Genomic DNA, 22,698 nt, shown 5'->3' with positions numbered 1-22,698 from the left:
GGTGCATGACTAGCATGTTCACCTGCATGTACATGTAATTTAGTGAAATCTAAAATTATCTGCATATATGGTAGAAGTTTAGGTACACTTTGTAATTTCATCTTTTGAAAGGTGATTTTTTTATATTAGTTGAAAAAAGAAATTGGTTTTGTAGGCATATACTTAATATTGAATAAGACTTAAGTTCCAAGACATGTGTAATACACAGTACTTGTATATTCAATGGGCTTTTTACATTTGTAAAGGAACACTCCTGCTAAGAATAATGCAAAATGTGATACATGGTTTGAAAGCCTACATATTTTTCTTACTGATTATTTGTTTAAAATGTTATAGTAAGCAGAAATTATATGGCTTTTTTATAAACATGTAACCCTTGGTTTTAAGAAATAAAAACCATAAAGAATGTATTGAAGAATTCCAAAGTAATGGAGATAAATCTGAAAAGTACACTGGAATATAATAGACACTATTGGATTATTTACAAAGATCAGACAGATTGGAAGGAATAATTGTACATTTCATCATATTGACCCATGTAGCAATTTTATGAAAAAAATGAAAATATGTAGCATTTTCTCTTTGGTGTATCACATACTACAAGACTTGCATGATTTTTACAAGGACTATTACTTTAAAAAAAATATGAAATGTTATTGTCACTTATTCAGACAAAGTCTTTTTGACTTAGTTTTTGTCACTGTATGTGTATATAATCAATATATTATAATTTATATATAATAAATTATAGTTTCTATTGTCGGCTGAATGCATTTCATAGTTCATACATGTATGGAGAGCAGCCAAGGTCTGTTGATCATATTGTAACTGCAAAAAAGATGCACCTCAGATAGAAATCAGATCTATAAAGTTACCTAATATTAATGCTCATGTGTTGCATTCATTGCATTGAGTTTTCTATGTGTTGAAAATTTAAATGGTTATACTTACACAATTGCAAAATGGTTGGTCACGCACATTTCACAAAATTGACTCTCTCACCCAATTTTTACAGATCTGTACACATTTACATGGAAAGAGACTAGTTTCAAAAATGTAAATATAGATGTTCAATGTTCTTAGGATATGATTACAGTTGCAACTAGGGACTTTGTTTCACATCTTAAAAATTCTAACAAAGAGAGTTACTGTGCTAAATTTTAAGAAATGAAAAGCTGGTCTTCTATTTTATATAATATTCACATGTATTGTAATTTAAGCTTGTCAATCAAAATGTACTAAAATTTAATATTTTATAAACACTGCAATGTTGTCCCATTGGTATGTTATCTTCCATAAGTATCTTAACCTGAGGAGGGACAGAGAAGAACAAAGTAAAATATCTTTATGATAAACAGTCTTACTTTCATCTGCAGTGTAAAGTTATAATTGTACATGCTATTTAAGTTTATGTAGAAAATGTAACACAAGATGGAATGGGTCAACTAACAGGGAAGTAATAGATCCCTCTAGTTACCATCTACATCCTGGTAGCATGATTTGTATTAGAAGGAGATTGAGAACCTGTGTAAAATGAAACTGGGCATCATAGTTGATAGGATTCTTTAAAAACCCTTTTGTCATAAATTTCTATCAGATTACAATCAATTTTAAGATGTCTTGAATAGTAGGATTTCATCTTGTGATTATTTAGATGAAAAAAGATGTGTATTTTCTACCAATATGATAACTTATCTTGAAAGAAACGATTAACATACAAGTTTACTGGCTTGAAAATTGAAAGGTGGCCATGGATAAGGATGTACATGTACAATGTATGCATGCTCTTGATAAAAGTCATTCGACATTCATACATATATATTGTTTTACATGTAAATTAAAAATAATTTTTTTCAACATGCAAAGAAAAAAATTTCTATGAACTCAGACTCTAAAAATCTAGAATTTTCAAATATCCAACATTTCAGAAAAGGGAGGGGTATGCAGCTTAAACACACAAAAGATGTTTGACCAATGCTATATTGCTTTATTGGTGAACATTCTGTTAAGAATGTAACATAAACAGTAGAATTGGAAATGCAGAAACACAGTGTATACTGCAATGTTTTCCAACAATTGGTTTTTGTTCAGTGTAAGAAAAGAAGGTGATTTTAGAACAGCATCAAGGAGTTCATTAGATTTTGTTTCCACTATTCAATGCAGCAAAAGTTAATTATATTTATTCAATATATATTGTTACCTGAAAGTGTTTGCTATTTTAAGGTGAATCCATTGTTAGAGGCTTTTGGAAATGCTCAGACTATAATGAATGAAAATTCTAGTCGATTTGCCAAGTACCTAGAGTTGAGTTTTGAAGAGAATGGACAGGTTCTTGGAGGTATGTATAAAAAAATCCTACAGGTAAACCTATTAAACTGAAGAGTTTTTAAGCAAAGTTTGCCAGTGCAAAAAACAATTAATACAGTGTTCAGATTACAATATATATGTTTTAGTTTGGTACTGATTTATATGGCTTCTTGGTCAGCTTCTTTAATTCAAATAATGATCCAAACCAATTTTGAGGTTTTACAAAGCAATACATGGACTTTGTCATTCATGAATATGGGGTACCAATCTCTTATCTAATACTTCTACTTTCATGTAATAAATTATTGACCTTGTCATTTATCATATGTTTATGGATATGAGGACATTGTGGGTACCCATCTCATTTCAATTACTCTTCCTACACCACTGATTTGGAGGTCAGAAGGTTCATTGTCATCAAATGAGGGAGTGTGGTATCAGGCATTGCTCTCAGTTTTTCTAGGTTTTTTTGTTTTTTTTTCACCAAGCATGTACAAATTCATGTATTTTGTTGAAGTTATGAGGTAAGGTTTTACTGTCCTAATTATCTATTTAAAATCACTAAAAACTACATGCAATGTGCTATGTACAGAAGGGATCTACGTAAAATCACAATCCATTGGGTCAATAAAGCTTTGTAAATTCATACACTCGGTCGAAGAGAAATAAAACTATGAATTGAAGCATTTAAACTATGGTGTAAATCATAGATCAGTGTGTTTATTTTTTCAAAAAGGATTTTATAGAGAATTGTTAATTTTGGTTTTAGATTAATCGACATTTTCTTCTCTTTCAAAATTGATTAAAGTTCTATTCATAGTGTGGTAAATAGTTAAAGAAATTTATTTGACTAGTACTAGAATATGGTATATTATTTAATCTTACAGTGAAAACTGTCTAAACTAAACCCCAAATAAACCAAAAATCTATCTATACCAAACCCTGTGTTAACTGAAAACCCTGTCTGTACCAGGCACTTTTTAAATTCCTCTCAAACAGAGTAGGAAACTCACACAAATTCTAGCCAGTCCTGAATACAACTTTTCAATACTTTTACTATATGGCTGTATAGATACTTGCTCAAATTCGCCAGTCCTGTCAAAAAATAGCCAGTCTCGGGCTGGAGGGCAGGCTACTATTTCTACTCTGCCTTATGTCATTTCTAGTGTGCCTTGAACATGGATAAAAACCTGTCTTAACCAAACAAAATCTACAGTACATAAGGGGTTTGGTTAAGACAGGATTCACTGTATTAATCAAATTAATAGTTGTATGAATTTAGGTCACATGACTGCTCTTGTTAGAGGATGACTGTTAAGGCCAGGTGTTGTGGTGGTTAAATTGAAAGGAAAATTGTAGAAGTATTGACAAAAATATGGTTTCCTTGAATTCCCCCAACGCCTTACACCCCAAAAATGTTTATCTTTAGAAAAAAAATTTCTACTTTATTACAGTTTCATTTCAGTATAAAAATTTGTTATAATGAATGTCATCAGAGACCAGGGTAATATTATGTACATTTTTATATATGTAAATGTTAATTTAGTCCCTTAGGTGTTGTTATATTCAATGAACAGAAATATTCTTTGTTCTAAAGATTTAAATAGAAGTGTTCATGAACAAGTTGATTATAGATATACAATTCTTCCTTTAAATGCTTTTCACATACATTATGTAATTTTGGGTTTGAAGTTATGAGACCAATCATGCACAGTCCGTGTTTTGAATTCAATTTAATTTTTAAAGAACTTTATACAAAAGCTTTAATTTTAAGCCTACGTGCAAATTGACTCGATCAATACTTTAGTTTACAATTACAAATAAATGTTTTTCTACCACATAAAACTTACTTTTTATTTGGTGATTAATATGCCTGTCTATTTACTTTACCTACGAACTGTGTAGTTTGTTGAAAATTATTTTGTTATATATCTAGTATTTTTAATTGATTAAAATGTGAAGATGGCTAGAAGTTTAGGGTTATAATTATACAAAATGTTATGAAAGGTCAATTATTCCTCCATTATCAGAGACATCTTTAATCTTTTTATATTCTTGTTGATAAAACTGATTTGAATTTGCTGAGTTACCTGCTAGTTGCAACAGTTGTCTTTCCTTTGAGCAAAATTGTATCGTGTATGCATTGATAATGAAGGGCAATGACTACCAGAAATTTTTTTCTTTAAAGAATGTTGTTTGATGACTCCAGTTCAACTTCTGATACATTGCAATTAACATTTAAAAGAATAATTAGGTTTACATTGTGCCATGTGATGCTAAAATATGTCTACATCCCTCAAGTAACGATATACAGTCAAACTGTGGTAGCTCGAACTCCAAAGGACCATTGAAATGTGTTCAAGTTATCGGGAGTTCGAGAAATTGAAGTTCATGGATTTCCGGATATTTTTCGTTGCCGGTCTGAGTTCGACTTTATCGTTAGAAATTGCTTACTTCCTACGAAGTTCTGGTACCAGTATCGTATTGCATATCCCTGAGCGGGTGTACGTCAAAACATGGAAGCTATTAAAATATAGTGCATTTTCTTTTTGCCTCTCTACAAACTAATGTTTTGTCAAAAGATATGAACAATGACTTATGAAATAGAGCAAACATCACACTGTAAGATGAAGAACTTTTTGAAAAGAAAATCTAACATAATAACATAAAAATGTTCCACTGAAAAGGTTGGTTTGATGAGTGTAAAACGAAAGTGAAAGTAGGGAAAATGGCTATTTATAGTTCAAGATTACTTTTCTGTCCGATCTTCGTGGACTCATTTCTTTGCGGGAAATAATTTTTGACATGTCCTTATAAATGCTACATAAGTGAAAGTTTTATTGAATTAATTTACATATTTTTTAAAAATCCTAAAAATATGCACTTCACTATAGAAGTCTATGCAAAAATTAATACGATACTGAGACCTTCTGTTAGCTGGTACGAGAACACAGTTAATTTTTTTCATTGTATACAAATATACATGTAGTTCCAACTTCAGTAGTAGGTACCTTCCACATTTTTTCATATTTTTACTGGGAACTTATTTGCCAAAGTTTTGCCTCTAATTGGTAGAAAATAGGTTAAAATTACATGGGATTTTTTTTTCATTAATCAATTCGGACTAAAAGTTGTGATTTGGTTCAGTGGAAGGAGGTTAAAATTTAGGACCTTTAACTCAGTTCATTTGTCATGTTTACCCCACCTCCAGGTCATATGTATTAATTTCAGAATTTTCTACAATTTATATATAAAATCCTGTTTGTACATATCTTTAGGCCAGAGAAGTTTTATTCAGTTGTGCCGGTGGAATTTTTTAAATCTGCTCAAATGTGTATATTGAAATGCACTTGAAAATTAATTGTGGTCTTGTGCCAGCTATGATATTTTTTCATTCTCTTTCAGAAGATTATGTTGATTTTTTGACATTAGAAATGCTGTGTTGGCTTAAAAAAACTTTCAGAGTTCAAGTTCCTTGGTCAATAATTTGTTGACATTAGATTTTCTTTTATGCTTTCGTCATGCCCACTTCGGATTATTCTCAAACTTCCATCAGTACTATGCTAGATTAAAACTATCTAATTAGTGATGACTTGAATATTACCTGTAATTAACTTAAATGACACTTTGAGTAATGATAGGGTTTCAGTTTTTCACAACTTTTATTACCCAAGCTGACAAAATGGCTGATGAGTAAGTGAGGGTTATTCTCTTAAGTTTTATAACTGACTGGACCGACTAGTCAGTTCGAGTGTTTGAGAAACCGAAGTTTGAGAAATCCAGGGTTATTTCCATTTGTTGTAGCAGAAAAGTTTCAGACTTTAAATTGTGTTCGAGAAATCCTGTGTGTCCGAGCCATCCAAGTTCGAGCGAGTGAAGTTTGACTGTACCAGTACTTGCTATTAAGGGATATAACTTGGCAGTTGAATGAACAACCCCAAACTGTTTGATCAATCCTGTATTATTAGAATATAGCTGAAATATTGCTGCTTGGGCGTTAAACCCCAACAATCAATCCATCCTGTATTATTACAAATTAGGAAAACCATTTATGACTTGATTTTTTTGCCCAACCTCTAAGTGAAGGGTCAATGTGATGTCATCGTTACCTTAGTTATTTGCCTAAAAACGCTTAAAAGCTACAATTAAATCTTAAATATATTTGCAACAACTTAGATACACATAATTTTATTCTATGCTTTTGCTATTTACTAAATTGTAAGCTAATAAAGACCTTTATATTCCCAACTTATTTTTGACATTGGTTCTGTTATTTTTGAAAAAAATTGACTAATCTGTTTTTCGTCATCCTTTGTTTAGCTGTTGTAAGAGATTACATGTTAGAGAAATCTAGAGTAGTGAAGTATAGTGATGATGAAGGCAACTTCCATATCTTCTACTCCTTGTTTGCTGGTGCCAGTAAAGAACAGTTAGCAGAACTTGGACTTACAGAGGCACAGAATTACAAGTTTGTATTGCATTTATATTTATTAGACAATGTCAAAAAACGTCATATCCCCCTTTTTCTTTTGGAAGTACATAACTTGAATTTCTATAAAAGACTTGTTAAGTTCAGAATGCAGATTTTAATTTTTGGAAATAATCTTTACTAAGAGTTTTTCTGTGAAAATTTAGATTTTTAAATCCTTTTGGAGTTTTCTGTGAAAACCTATACTTGACATCACATATAGCACATTTTTGAATTGAAGCTCTACTTTTTAAACCATCAGGACTTACCGCTAGAGTTGTCTCTCTTTTATTTAATCTGGAGATAGTTCGCATATATGCATGACGTGTTAGTACCAACAAGTCGCTTATTGGCTTAAATCATGCGTAACAAATCCTTACGGGAAAATCCCATACTAATATTTGCCGTGTTGGTTTCTACGGGACGATTTGTTTACAAACAAACTTCGTAAGTTCCCATCGAACTCTGGTGACAATCGTCTGCTTGATCAACTTTTCGGTATTGTACGTTGTTCGCGTAAAATAAATCTGAGATATCCGAACTTATGCCGAAATGCATTCTGGGTTCTTCGGTTTTTGGACAAACCATTTAAACGTAAACAACATCTCCTAGCAACCCGATCACTGTAAACATGGCTGACTTTTGACAATGTAAATATTGGGAACAAGAATTAAAATCTCACCGGAATTTAACGATTCAATGTTTAGGGAGAAGCCGTTTGGCTTAACGAATGAGCAAATCATTTAAGACAATTTGAACGACGGTAGGTGTCAATAAAGTCGTAGAAAATATTTTTATTCAAATTTTAACCGTTATCTTATTTATGTGACGCGGAGTATAGAAAAAAATCTTTGAACACACTATAGTTATATCGTAACCAATGTTATTATGGTTTGTTTACTTGAAGTATTTGGTATAGAATTAAAAGTGAACCAAACACATGTCTAAACCATAACAAGTTAAAACACTGTATTATCAAATATCATAAAAAAAAAGTACTGAAGCATCAGCAGTGGGATGATTCAAATAAGTCAAAATCCTGAATCATGGGCTAAACGTGAACACATGAAATCATGTGGCAAACAATAATATTATTGAAACACCATACAATCATGCCCCTTTCATATGAAAAAAAACCTCGCTAACAGTATGGAAGAGAAAAAGATTTTTTATTTCTGTGATTTGATTCTAACAGTGTGTTTTGCGATTTAAAAAAAAATGGTTTTGCAATAATTAAAAATATGTTTCAGAATAATAAAACAAGGAAGCAAAGATTTATTACAGAGAACAGAGGAATACAAACAGATGTACCTAGAACAAATGTCTGTATTGAAACAGATTGGATTTGAAAAGGAGGTTGGTAATTATAAACCTGCTACAAGTATTAAAACTACTAGTTAACTTTATGGAATAGAGATGGTCTTCCATCTGTTAAGTGACCATTATCTGATCAAATGTCTAAGTAAGTTAACTGAACAATTATGGAGGGGATTTAAACTTTCTATCATTTTATCAAGTCCAAACCATAATGTACATGTACTCAAGGATGTTGTGTCATAGGGCAAGTAAGGAGCTTTTATCAAAAGACTCACTTGTTGTGAAGTGACCAATTACTTCTATTACTATTGTCCACTACTACAACTGGATTGATTGTTGCTCATGTGTAAATTATAATAATTCTCTGTTCATTTTCCAGTTGTTTTAGTTCTGATTCCACTTAATTTCAAATATATAATGGGTTTATATGATATATTCTATCTATTCCGTGCTTACCAAAAAAAAAAATGGAAATTTGATCTGGCCATAAGGATTTTAATTTAAGTAATTACAGTCAAACCTTGGTAGCTTGAACTCCAAGGGACTTTGAAATATGTTCAAGTTATCGGGAGTTTGAGAAATTGCAGTTTGTTTATTTCCGGATTTTTTTCGGTGCCGCTCCTAGTTCGACTTAATCGTTAGAAATTGCCTACTTCCTACAAAGTTGTGTTAGTTTGTGGATCTTTTTCGTTCACTTTTGGAAGATTATGTTGATTTGTGGACATTAAAAATAATGTGTTTGCTTTTAAAAACGTTCAGAGTTCGAGTTCCTTGGTCAATAATTTGTTTTCTTCCGATTTACTTTCATGCTTTTATCATACCGACTTCGGAATATTCTCGACTTCAATCAGTGTTATGTTAAAGATCAAAACTACCTAATTAGTGATGACTTAAATTTTACCTGTAATTAACTAAAATGACACTGATTAATGATAGGGTTTCAGTTTTTCACACCTTTTATTACCCAAGCTGACAAAATTGCTGACGAGTTCGAGTTAGTGAGGCTTATTCTCTAAGATGTATTACCAAACGGACCGACTGTTGATTATATAGGAGAAAATTTTGATATTTTGAATTGTGTTTGAGAAATCCCGGGCGTTCGAGCCATTCGAGTTCAAGTGAGTGAAGTTCAACTGGATCTGATAAAGCATTTCTACCAAGGCGCATGCTTACTTACAAGACTTACATAAATATTCTACTAATGGTCGATTAGTTCATCAGAATACTTTATGATATATATTTATTATTCAAGATGAAAATGAGAACATTATTGAATGTTGTTAGGCGGAGATTCCAATTGAAAATGTACCTAAAAATCATATTTAAACATGTGTGAACAACTTATAGTAAATATGCAATAATGATGGATTCAGTTGTCTCATTTAATTTGATTGGTAGGTCATTCTGGGTCATACCTACATGTACATGCATCCTTATATAGTAGAACTTTGACCTGTATATATGGTTGATATAAAGATTCAATCTCCTCTTCAAATGTCTGTTTTACTACCTAGGAAATTCTCCAGGTGATTGTCATTTAATCAAGGGAAAATATACTCAACCCCCCTTCCCCCCCCCCCCTCCTCCTTGTATAAAATTGTCAAATTCTAATTTTCAAAAAGAAGATCTAAAAAATGCATGTAAAATTGAATTATGGTGTATTTTACATTGACAGGTCAGTACATCTGTTGATCCCAGTTCAACCTTTTCAACTTTTTGTCTTATACATTGATTATAGATAACATATTCTGGGTTGTAGAAAAGAAACATCTACCATGGTATGGATTAATGTCTTAATTACAAGAAAATTCATTCTTGGAGATCATGTTCAGTATTGTATGGTCTATTAAAAAAAATCTTTATGTATTTATGTATGCAATTTGAATTGAATCAGCTGATCTAATTTTCATGAAATTTTGGAGGGAATGACTTCCTGGTACACTGATACCTTTATTAGCATATATATAGGGTTACATTATGTATGTTGGGAATATCAAACAAGTTATCTGTTTATTACATTAAATGCTAACTGTCATGTGTTGAATACATGCCTATCATACAAAGCAGGTATTTTTGGTTGGTAAGTTCAAAAAGTTCATTATGAAGGACATGGGACACAGCAGGTGCTTTCTTTGTCTGCAAAAAAACTTATGATTTGCCAGTATTCCCATAATTATTTAGGGGCAAAGTAAGAATTAATACCTGTTAGTTTCTGTCTGGCTTTCAAATTGTTTGTCTATTCTTTCTCTCAATGCCTTGTTAGCAAATTTTGTTTTAGAAACTGTTTGGCAGATATTTTTTTTAAACTATCTCAAACAATGTTTGCAGGGATATAGGATGACCTAGTCTGTGTTCGTCTGTCTGTCCTTTCATTTGTCTGTTCATATATCTTGTAAGCGCAACTCCACCTCAACCAAACCCTCAAGAGATTTTGATGAAATTTCAAAGGAAGGTTGTGCATCATAATTATGTTGATGTGAATGAAGGAATATTATTTTCGCAAGAAGATTTCCAATGTATTTTTTTCTTAGTGTTTTTATTTATATTTTGTAGGGTGTATAATGCAGTATTCATTTCACAATCTAGTTGAATTTGTGTTGAAGGAGTTTTTATTGCATTACTTTCTTCTTAATTATTAACACTGATATTTATTTCAGGATATGACAATTCTACATTGGATGTTGGGAGCCATATTACATTTAACAGAGATAAAGTTTAAGGAAGCAGAGAAGCACAATGATCCACTAGTGATAATCAATCCAGAGAAAGTAGAGACAGGTAGATAATGTTTCCTACAGAGGGTGGGGGAGCCTTGACCCTTTTTTTTAAAAAAGATGGTACACCTAGATACAAATGTATAGTTCTTCGTAGAGATTCCTCATACTTTGTAAGAAATAATTCCAAATCATCTTCCAAATATACAGAGGGAGATGATTACAAAATGCTGGAATTTTTAATCGACAACATATTTGTCCAGTGTGGTGGACATGTTTTTCAACAAATGGTCAGCATTCCAATGCAAACAAATTGTGCTCCTCTACTTGCTGACCTATTCCTTCACTCTTATGAGGCTGACTGATCTGAAAGAAAGAATATCGTTTAGCTTGATCCTTTAATCTCAGTTTCGGCTATATAGATGATGTATTATCTTGAAACAATCCTAATTTTGGGGATTTCCATGTCTGGTCTTTGTCCCTGGATTACATTCTTTTGATTACTGCTAGAGCTTTCCTGCCCTTTTTTGTCAATTTTCCTTAGATTAAAGTAGATGTTAATTCTTGTAGGATGTACTTTCAATACTAGGGTGCCCCTTTTTGATCTTGATTACTCTGTCCTTTTCACAATCTGCAGGGAACACTAGACCTTTGAAAACAGTTTAAGAAATTACTAACTGCACAAAAAATGTTAAAGTGTACATAATCATTTTCCTGTCTGTCTGTCTGTTTTTTTGTATATGAGGGCATATCCTTAATTGTTCAATGGATTTTAATTGAATATAACCATAGATCATTCTTTGAGGCTATACAAATTTAGGGCTTTGTTTCACAAAAAAATCTTGATTTTCCTAATTAAAGTCTCTCCATAACTCTAGCTTGCTTTAAATCCAAGTTAAAATTTAAAGATTTGAGGATATTATCATTTGAGATTTTTTATCAGCTTGAAGCTTATAAATAAAAAGTATTCATTTGCAGAAGCACTTTTGTTTTTATTTCAGTTGCAAAGTTGTTGAATGTAAAAGCTTCAGATCTAGGTGTGGCGCTCCTCAAAACAAAAACAGACTATGGAGGTACGAACAATATTTTGTATGTTAGATTAAGGACATTGTTATGAAGATCATACCTGCCAACTTACATGATTTAAGTGTGTATTACAAAATTTTGACTTCTTGTCTCGCTAACATGAAATTAAGGGTCAAAATTGCCTCAAATCCAGTTTTGTAAAATTATTTAGAAAACCCAGAATTTAAACCTAAAAAAAATCAGTTTCAGTATCATTTCTTAAAGGAGCTTCAAATGGAACAAAAAGTGTTAATTGCTGTCTTAACAAGTATGGGAAAGTTTGATGACAAGTAATTTTAATTGATAAGCTATCAGCTGATCATGATTAACAAGAGAAAAAAAAATGGATCCCAGTTGGATCTATCACCATTTTATGGACAGTCAATCATTTGTTAATGTATTATTTTTACTGCATGTATAAATGGGTACCTATCACCTTTCCTTAAATTAATTTGGGGCATTTGAATTTCTTGAAATTTTATTCAGCATTTTACTTTGATAAATATATATAAATTTCAAGAAATTTTAACCACAAGTTTCATGGGAATAATTTCAATGAACATGAAGTAGCTTCATCAAGAAAACTTTTCATCACTAAGATGCTCAGATTAAATTGTGCAGAACAATTATAAAATTGTGCATGTTTGATTATTAAAAAAGTCAGTTATCTCCCTTTAAATTTTCAATCTCCTTATTTATTTCCATATTTTCAACAGTACATAATATTTGATAAAAGTGGTGTTTGAGTTAGCTATAGGAAATACTATTCCTATAAATTAGTGATGATTTTGGAAATCCAGTAGCAGCAATCTTGAATATTTGTTACATTTCCTGAAACTTTTCACTTCATGATACGCATAAATATAAATGATTATACAGAAATGTAAACAAAAACCCATTCTCAAGTACTAAAATTTATGATAAAAGAGACTATTTGTGTTAAGACATGTTGTAAATGACATGTTAACTAAATATTAATGGAAGACTGTTAGCTGTTTGATTATTAGGTGATGTATGTTACACATCACAATTGGTGCATATTGCTCATATTTGTAACAATATTCAGATTTTAAGGAAAGAAGTCATTATAAAAGGCTACGTATACTTAAATGGTTGATTTTCATCCACCCTACACAAAAAATATGGGATGGGTGGGAGGATTCTATTTTTTATTGCTTATTCCTTACTAGATCTTTAGTTTATTACATTACTTGAGTATATAGGGGCAACTCTTTCACTGTATCTGTGTATAATGCTGTTTTGGGGCCAGCTGCAACCTGCCCTGCGGCGTGAGGGTTTCCCCGTCTTGTGTTGACATTTTTCATCCCAGTGGGGTTTTTGTCTCTTTGATATATTCACAATATCCCTTCTCGTTATATTAGTCATTTCATTGTACATTTTTGTTATCAATAACCAACACAATTGGTTTTGTGAGATGATTAATCTTAGAACATCATCTTTAGCTGTTACCAACCTCTTAACTCTTTAAAATTACTTAAATATGAAAAATTGAGAACACTAGTAATATAGGAATATGTTTATATTTTTCAGTTGTTTTTTTGAGAGTATTTAAACTTCAGAACTTCAATTAGGTTTGGAGATAACTACCACAAAACACTACTTACTTAATTCTTTGTATTATATTACATTGTACATATATAGTCAAAACACTTGGTAAATGGAAAAAGACTATTTAATGTTTTTTTTAAACATTAATACAGTTAAACCCATAATATTTCGAAATTATCCATTATTGTCCCGCCTAAATACCCCCATAGTAACTATCAAAAGTTGGCAGGTATGATGAAGATGTAGATTTTCCTTGAAGTTTTTTATTTTAATTTTTTAGGGTATTGAATTTGTATTGAAAAATGTGTTAAAGAGGAGTTACCATGTTAGAATATGGAACTCCTTTCTTAGGGAGATGGATAGGATAGGCAGGTGAAAAAAATAAGATATCCATTTATTTCTATGTTCTAAGTATTGGATAACATGATCTATCTGGAATTTGAGTGATTACAATACTTCTATTTCCTTTACAAAGGATTTTTCTTAAAAGTCAAAATTAAATTAATGTGTTCATTTACAATTAAGTCAAAATATTTCTGTTGTAGATCTATTGTAATCACAAACATGTTTGTTTTTCAATTATGGAAAATTATTGGATATGAAATCTTGCCTTTCATCACACTGCATGTCTGAATGCAGATTTTTTAATGTATGCCGAAGTAAATTTGAATAATTATTTGCTGAATGTAATTTTAAACTTGAATCTTAGGTCTTGGTGGTAAGAATTGAATTTGCTCTATTTTAAATTTGGTTTTTATATTTTTTATTTCACTTGTTTTAACTTTCCTCACTAGTTTGGTGTGTGACTTCACATGAGGTGTTACTATCTCTTACACAACTACCACTAGACTAATGATGTAAAATGATATTGGGAAGTTTAACATTAATCTTGTGTTGCTGTGGTACTAGTCAGTGTTCAGCTATACCTTCATGGGTCCAATCTTACTTTCAAGAGTGGAAGGTCTTGGACTCTTAATGAAGTGTCAATGAATACATGAATAAGTCCTGGATCAATGTACATGTACGTGAAATTTCGAAGTACCTATGTAGTACCTTTGTCAGAAATTGAGGTTCCCAGACCTCTGACCACCACTAATTTATACCCTTCACCAAGAGGTAGAAGGCTTTTTATATACTTACCTTTCAGCCATTTATTTGGCTATTATGCATTATTGTGCCCTCCTGAAACCTAGGTTGTTTTTCCCAGCTCCAACTTGTCAGAATAATATCATATTTAGTATATATCTTTTATATGATGAGTTTTACATTTAATGGTGGCTGTGTTTCAAGAATTTATCACCCATCAGGAGCACCTTAGTGCACTCTAGATTTGTTGACAAGATTCACACTGTTCATGTATTTTTAGCCAATTTTTACATGAAAATGGGTCAAAGTATGGTGAATGTCTACCCGACGGGCAGGTGGGGAAATTATTTTTGTAACACTTTTCTCAGCAACTATTAATTACAGCTTCTTCATATTTTGGTATCCAGCATCAGGTATGGGTCCCGTATCATGGGATCCAATTTCAGGCCTATTAGACATCCACTTCCTATTTAATGAAATTCTGCCCTTCTGTCTTTGACCCATTTTTTTTAGTTTGTCTTAAATTGTCGGTTATGTGTTCTCAATGTGTTTAGCCCATGGATTCCATCTGTTTGATATCCTAATTTTTCATTGGCACAACGGTACTTTTCCTTTGCTTTTCAATGCACTCAGAGTAATAACGTTCTTTAGGTAACTGTTACCAAATTTTGCGATATCCTTAACAATCATTTGCATGTAAACTGTGAATTGTTATTGCTAGAATTTAACTGTTTGTTTTATCATTTTTACATGTTTAGGATTTCAGAATAGTTGAGTATTTAAATCTCCCATCTTGCTTGTGAACATAACATTCTGTATATTCAGAATGTTCCTATGCAATCATTCATGATATAAAATTTATGAAATCATTGTTGACACTTTTAGTTATGGGTATCAATATTCATACTTTTTTTTTCAAAATTCTACAATTTTCAAATTTACAAAAGTCTTCAGTAGAAATTTTACATTTCATTGGAATTTTTGTGGTTTGAACGAACTGTGGAAAACTTTGAAAATTGGTACCAAACAAACAGACTTATGTCACACTAGCTAGATACTAGCTGACTAGAATTATAGTTCTGAGTGAACGTATTAACCTTAAATGTGTATATGTTGCATTTGAAACAATCCTATATGTAGCTTTTCTGCTTTTATCTCTGACTATTTTGATAGAGAGATACATGCACATGATAGTAAGAAAAACAATAAGCTGCCTCAAGTATATATTTGGTTCATTATTGTATCAATTGCTTTCCTTTTATTTATTTTTCCTTGTGAATCAAGCTTTGCTTTTATGATATAGCACATTTGGGTAGACTTCAAATATTTAAAGGTTCACATTGTATATTTGAAGCTTGCATCACCATTTTTTTAAATTCCCCATCTGCATTTAATCTATTTTGAGAATGATATAGGATTAGATATTCAGCTAGAGATTGCCTGCTTACAGACTATTTCATAAACATTTAGCTAGGGTATTATCAAAACATTTAGAAAGACATTAATTTACAGAATTTCTCATCATTGTACATTAATGCTATATTTTAAGATTAAACAGATGAGAAAAAGGCATCAAGCATTGTTAGGAAGATGAGATTAGTTAAGGTCCAATCATGGGGCAAAGATATTATGTCCAAATCATGGGCAGAGCCTCAGGACAGACATAATATCTCTGTTTTCTGGTGTGAGATTTGTTTTTTCACCCATTCTAAGCCAGTGGTTAAATATGCATGTGACTTTTTAACCACCGGGAGATGATTTCTACAGATTTCATGGGAGAAACAGATTGTTCTCCAAAGCTTTCAGGGATTATAAGATTTCTCCACTCTCAATAGTTAAATTTTAGATTTAATCCTCATGGTTTAAACCCTCATTTAAAGCTTATGGGTTGAAATAAAAAATTAACTATCTTGAGTTGAGAAATCTTGTAACCCTCCAGATTAAAGGAGAATCTATACTTCGAGTAGTCAAATACTTTACCCTCTTGATTTTTTAAAATTTCATTTGTTCATGAATTTTTGAATCCATAGGTTTTAAATAAAAACTTTAAGAAATTGATTTAAACTTTTGATTTTGATTGGTTCATGTTTTGACTGAAACACCAAAAAAATCCCACAAAAACTGGTACCCAGTGAACAATAGTCTATCCATGGTAATTATCTTTGTATAATGCTGGTACATGTATATTATTGTGATCACCTTTAAAATGTTTTTAAAGAATTTGTGTGACGCTAATTAATGTTCACAAATCTATAACAACCTATTTCTGATGATATATGCAATGCTGAAATATTGAATACTTCCAATATAAGTACTGAAATAAGTAATTACCTTTTGTAATCATGGAGAAGGTATTTAATCTAAAAGAAAGTAATTTCTGGTATTAATAATTAACATATTATTTGAATTTTGAATTATAACTGTTCAGTAATTTTAAAGTACAACCAAAGGGGTTTATCATCTTTATTTGTAGATTTAAACATCTGCAAACTTAAATACAGGGAATAATATACTTATTGTAGAATAAAGTTGTTCTTTTCAAAATGATTGTTTGGGAGTTGAGATGACCTATGTAAGACAAGGTCATGCATTCTCGTCTTAAATCATTCTCTAAACCATGGAATTTCTTAAAAGTGGCAGCGTGGTAGACCTATTCAAAACAGACAAAAGAAAATTTTAAATTGCTATATACTATGTTTCCAAAAATGGGGGCACTCTTTAGAAGAAGCAAACAAAATATATGTTTTCAGGGAAGAAACTGGTACTTATTCATGATGCAGATGAAAGATAGATTTATCTTTCACTTTTCTGAGAAGTTCAGGGTCTCTTCACTATTTCCACTACACTCCACTCTTGAAAAAGACTTAAATTTCTCTAACTTTAATCTTCAATCAACTATATTAGTCTTTCTTTGATTAGAAGACAATTATCTAAATGACTTTCTTATGTATTAAACTGTACAATTGACAAAGTGATTTAAACTTTCTATCAAACTTAGACTAAAATATCTGTGAAATGAAAGAAAGTATAAATCTCCTTGTTAATTGTCCAGTTAATTGTTTAAGACAGTTCATCAGGTAATGGTCATTTAATAAAAGAAAGACAAACTCTTATTTCCTGAAGTTAATTATATTAATGGCTGTAACCCTTCTTTACACTAGTAGATTAGTAATTAGATGTTTTTTTCTCATTTCCTTATATCCAAAGTAAAGCCCAAGTTGATTGATAACTTATTCAGCTATCACTAACTTATTTCTAATCTCTAGTTCACCATAAGTTCACATTTGTTATGTATTGTATGGATTGTTTACTTCAATAATTTATGTCTAAATTGTATAAAATATGTTTTTAAAACAATTCTTATGACTAGACAATAGCAAGTAGAAAGGTATAAATTAAGATAATTAACAGAAGGGTACATGTAGTTCTTTATTGGAAGAGTAATTAAGGGAGCCAAGATTTGAGCATAATTCAAAAGAATTTATCTAAAGGATAAAGACAAGACAGGAAAAAAATAGACACACACAACAAAAAATATGAAAAAAACAAAATAACAAGTACAAAGAAACAACAGTATTTGAGCAACCCAGACTCCACTAAATACTGGAAGCATGGACCAGGTGCACTGGTAGGGTAAGCATCCTCTGATATAAGATATAAGAGAAACAGAATGAATCCATTTATCATTAATTTACATTTATAGAATCCACTTTTATACATGTGATATACTCCCACTCAGTAAGTGGAAGATTTATTGGAATAACCTAGTCCTTCTGTCATTCTGTCTGTCCAATTTTGTTACAATTAATTTGGCTTTAAATTCAGATTGGGTATGTAGCTTCATTAAGATTGCACATACATTATCAGAAATTTTACTTGCTGTCTAATATCAACTTTTTGTATGTGTTGGGATATACCTAGCATGACAAGGCATGTTGATCTGGTTACCTTTTTCAAAATAGAAATGAAAAAATTAATACAAAAGCACTTATCAAACCACTAGTATTCATGGAATAATACAGGTTAACTAACAATGAGTGGCAGAACTACTCATATTCTGTTGTAAGCAAGGATGTTAAAATATTGCACTTAATATAATGTTGATAAAAATAAATTGATAAAACTGTTCTTGCTTTATAGAAGCAAAGACATTACAGCAATATTCTTTAAAAAATGTGTTCCGTCCAGCCCTGGTGCCATAAAACTTGAGAAATTATTGAATCCTTGGAATATTCTTAACTCTTTGTGATTTCATAAGATTCAATGACTTTGGTTATAGTTAACAAATTAAGGATATTCTCTGACTTAAAAGTGTTTTTCAAGTTTTGTTTTGGTGCTGGAATCTTAATATCTTCAGATCACAGTGTTAGACAGAATTGTATGACTGGAAAACCAAAAAATGAATGATGGCAATAAATTTTATGAAAGAAATGAAAGGGGTTATGAATGGTGATAAACATTTAATACATCAACATTGTAATTGGTAATCTTAATGAGCCAGTACATATAATAAATGAGTGAAGGGATCAGTGCTCATGTTATTGATGTTTATATGGACAATATCAAGTACTTGCTTAGTCTCCAATCCAATCACTGCATATAGAATCTAACAACACTCCATTCTACTTTCTGTTAGGATGACCTTTATGATCTGCCAATCAGATTTCATTATTCAAAGGGAAAAACCCAGGGATTCTGTAAAGGTCATCTGAACAGAAAGAAGAATGGAGTGTTGTTTTAAATGCAGTGACTAAATGGAACAATTGGTAGGTCTAATTTTAATTATATTGCCGAAAAATGAACACAAAATAGTGATTGACCTTTACTGTATTTTTATAGTACTGATTTAAATTGTTGTATTTATCAGGGGAAGAAATTCATGTATTGAAGAATTTAGATCAGGCTAGGGATGGCAGAGATGCCCTTGCTAAGGCTCTCTATGAGAGGCTGTTTGGATGGATTATCAGAAGTATTAATGAGGACCTCAACCCTACAAAGCAGAGGTAAAAATCTGTGTAAATCACTGCCAGAATAGTAGTAAGAGTAATCAAGGGAACCAAGATTCTAGCAGAAATCAAAAGAATGTCATCCAACGACAAAGGTCAGGCATGGAAAACAGAAAAACACAACAAAGAACATAAAATAACCAAAATAATACGTACTAAGTAACGAAAGTAAATGAGCAACTCAGACTCCACTAAAAGCTGGGAGCAGGGACCATAAAAATTCAGATAAAATGTAAATTGTAGAAAACAAAAATACATAACATAAACAAATATTATACAGTAAATACTGGGAAAATACTTTATTCATGGATACCATGGATCAGGGAAGATATACAAGTTCGTGGATTTTTGAATTTGTGGTTATGAGGTTTTCAGTAAACACATCAATGGAAATCTCCTTTTTGTTGGGAACCAAATTTCATGGTGTGACTCACCCATGAAAACCATGAAAATTTGTACCTTACTAACAATAGTTATTTCACAGTAAAATAGTTTTCTTCAGGAAATAAAGTTGTTCTCACCTGGATTGATTACCTGGAGTATCATCTTGAGTATATGTGATTTACTAGACAATTGTTATGACGATTTGAATTTCTGTTATTCCATATCTATCTGAATATATGTCTAATAGAAATTTTATCTTGCCTTGTCAATTATCCAGTTAATTACCAATCTGAAGTAAACTATTTTACTCCCTGTTGCACAAAACAAAACACAAAGAAAATGCTGCAAAGGATTTGAACTTAGGACTAGTTGCCACATTTACAAGAAATTTACATAAAAGGTATTTTGAATTTCAGACATAGAGTAGCAGCCACAGTAGGAATACTGGACATAGCTGGATTTGAAAATCTTCATGTTAACAGCTTTGAACAGTTGTGCATCAACTTTGTAAATGAGAGACTACAGAACTTCATGAATGATAGTGTGTTTAGAACAGAGAAAAAAATCTATAAGGAAGAAGGCATTCCATGCTCAGATGTTGACTTTAAAAGTAATATAGACATAATTGATGTGTTTATAAAGGTAATTAACATTTCTTGCCCTGTAAATTATTTTATTGCTTTTGGGATTGGAAAAACAGTTTTGATCTGTGTTAAAATGTTGAAAGGGTTTTTCATTGTTAGTTTTTCATTTTAGTCATAATATTTTTAAGAAGAAATTGAGTTATTGATATGAAGGATATATATATATAGTTGTATACCCATTTTAGACAGATATATTGTGGTAAACTGGTGTTTGTCTTTCTATCCATTAATTCATCCATACACATATATGATAACATTCAATGCTTTAAGAGATTTATATAGCTTTTTTATACAATTTATATGGAAAGAAAAAGCCTTTTCCTTTTTCATTGTTTTGTATGATGAGACTTAAAGCATGGAAAAAGGGGCAGACAAAATTTATGCTTCTATCAAGCTGTTTATTAGCATAACTATAAATTAAAATTTTTCTGTGTCCCTTACCGTTATAAGTTCTTGCTTAATACATGATTCAATCTAATTACAGAAGAATGTTGGAATTTTCAATCTGCTAGATGAAGAGACTAAGTTCCAGTTAGGATCAGATGAAAAGTTTGTCAGTAAAGTTACCAACAACCATACTGAATTAGGCATTGTGTCCAGAAGTACCACAGATGATCCTGTTTTTGGCATTAACCATTTTGCTGGGACGGTTAGAATTAGTTATTTCTTATTCTCTGCAAATTTTATATTTAGATTAGATTTTACAGAAAACATCAAACTTTGATGTAGTAGTATTTTCTGGGGGAGTTTTAGAAACATGATAAAAATGTTATTTTAATCAAAGGCACTTCATGTGAATTTCCTCCATTATCTAATACAAAAATGTATGGCTTTTCCCCCATGTACAGGAGAAATTGAAAACAACAGTACCTTTGTATTATAACCGATTAAAATAAATTAATACTTAGTAAACTAATAAAAAATTTTGTGACATAGAATATTTTCTGGACTATAAGTAGATATTTTTTTTTCACCAAAGTGTCAGCCTCGGCTTTTCGTCCACTTCGACTTATCTAAGGATTTTTCAAGAAAAAATGTTCATCTACAAAGCATTTCATTAGATTTGTTTAGTTCACTTTTGATTGCTTTAATTCAAAGTTTTGGGTAAACTGCAATCAATGAAAGCCGTCACTTAACAGTCAAACTGGCGATCAAATTCAAAGATTATTGATCAGTGCCAGTATCCTATATGAATGAATACGACGATGTTAATAAAAACTTTGAAACTTCAAAACCGTTAAAATATATAAAATATATAAACAAACTCTAGAAGATGCGTTAATAAAACTCTTTTTTAACTGGAAAGTCATTATCGAGTGTTCCGAAGTTATCGGTTTTTTAATATGCAAATTTATACCCATTTACGGTATGTCATAACACATTTGCATGTGACTTAATTCATAACCAGTGAAGGTATTATCGAAATGGCTAATTGCAATCAAATTTACAGGTTACAGTTATTTTTTATTGTATTTTGTAATACCAGGTAATATTATTTATTAATTAACACTCGTAATTATGACCAATTCATCAAATGAAATTACCCGCTTATTTCACACATGGGTGCCCATGCTTGACGTGTTTACGATTTTGTACACCAGTTGATCTAAGGCTTTAGAGCCGTTGATATGCCATTCAATACAAATAAGTTAACTCGTGGACAAAGTACACTTTAACAAAAACACACATGAATTTAATTCAGAAAAACTATACAAAATAGCATCGCTGGAATAATATGTTGTTGAAAACAAACCGCTCAACTCTGATCTCTGCTGACAGCTACGATATATATATAAATGCATACATCTGAGCCCGACTTATCTATGTTTTTTTTTTGTCGATTTTGGTCAAAATTAGGCAATTCCACTTATACTCTACATTGACTTATAGTCCAGAAAATATTTTAAGTAATGACTTTAATTTAAAATTTGACTAGGTATGGTACAGCTGTAAAGGATTTCTGGAGAAGAACAAGGATACAGTAAATGATGACCTACTAGAATGTATGAAAGACAGTGAAAATGTATTTATACAGGATCTTTTTACAGTCAAGAAAGGTCCAACTGGCACCATATCTGAGTATGAAGGATTTTTATTCTTAGATCAGTTCTGTAGCTTGGGGGTTTAAGGCTTGAAAG

At 31.2% G+C, this 22,698-nt stretch overlaps 1 protein-coding gene across 3 annotated transcripts in view; it reads left to right on the top strand.

The window, feature by feature from the left end:
- Positions 1-22,698, top strand: part of LOC148611552 (uncharacterized) — a 68,793-nt gene that overhangs the window by 8,646 nt on the left and 37,449 nt on the right. For 2 of the 3 annotated variants that reach the window (XM_088592210.1, XM_088592209.1), the window contains exons 4-13: positions 2,224-2,338; positions 6,628-6,775; positions 8,026-8,131; positions 10,750-10,870; positions 11,808-11,879; positions 15,285-15,296; positions 19,394-19,529; positions 20,333-20,558; positions 21,045-21,209; positions 22,497-22,639. In XM_088592210.1, the coding sequence (XP_088448336.1) occupies positions 2,224-2,338; positions 6,628-6,775; positions 8,026-8,131; positions 10,750-10,870; positions 11,808-11,879; positions 15,285-15,296; positions 19,394-19,529; positions 20,333-20,558; positions 21,045-21,209; positions 22,497-22,639 (1,244 nt within the window). The remainder of the gene's footprint in view (positions 1-2,223; positions 2,339-6,627; positions 6,776-8,025; positions 8,132-10,749; positions 10,871-11,807; positions 11,880-15,284; positions 15,297-19,393; positions 19,530-20,332; positions 20,559-21,044; positions 21,210-22,496; positions 22,640-22,698) is intronic. The other variant, XM_088592211.1, reaches the window with a different exon arrangement.

The sequence above is a fragment of the Perna viridis genome, chromosome 7, assembly GCF_037379345.1.
Source record: "Perna viridis isolate PV_CMFRI_1.1 ecotype Kerala chromosome 7, ASM3737934v1, whole genome shotgun sequence".
NCBI lineage: Eukaryota > Metazoa > Mollusca > Bivalvia > Mytilida > Mytilidae > Perna > Perna viridis.
The sequence above is the reverse complement of the archived record's forward strand: the minus strand, read 5'-3'. Positions and strand labels throughout refer to the sequence as shown.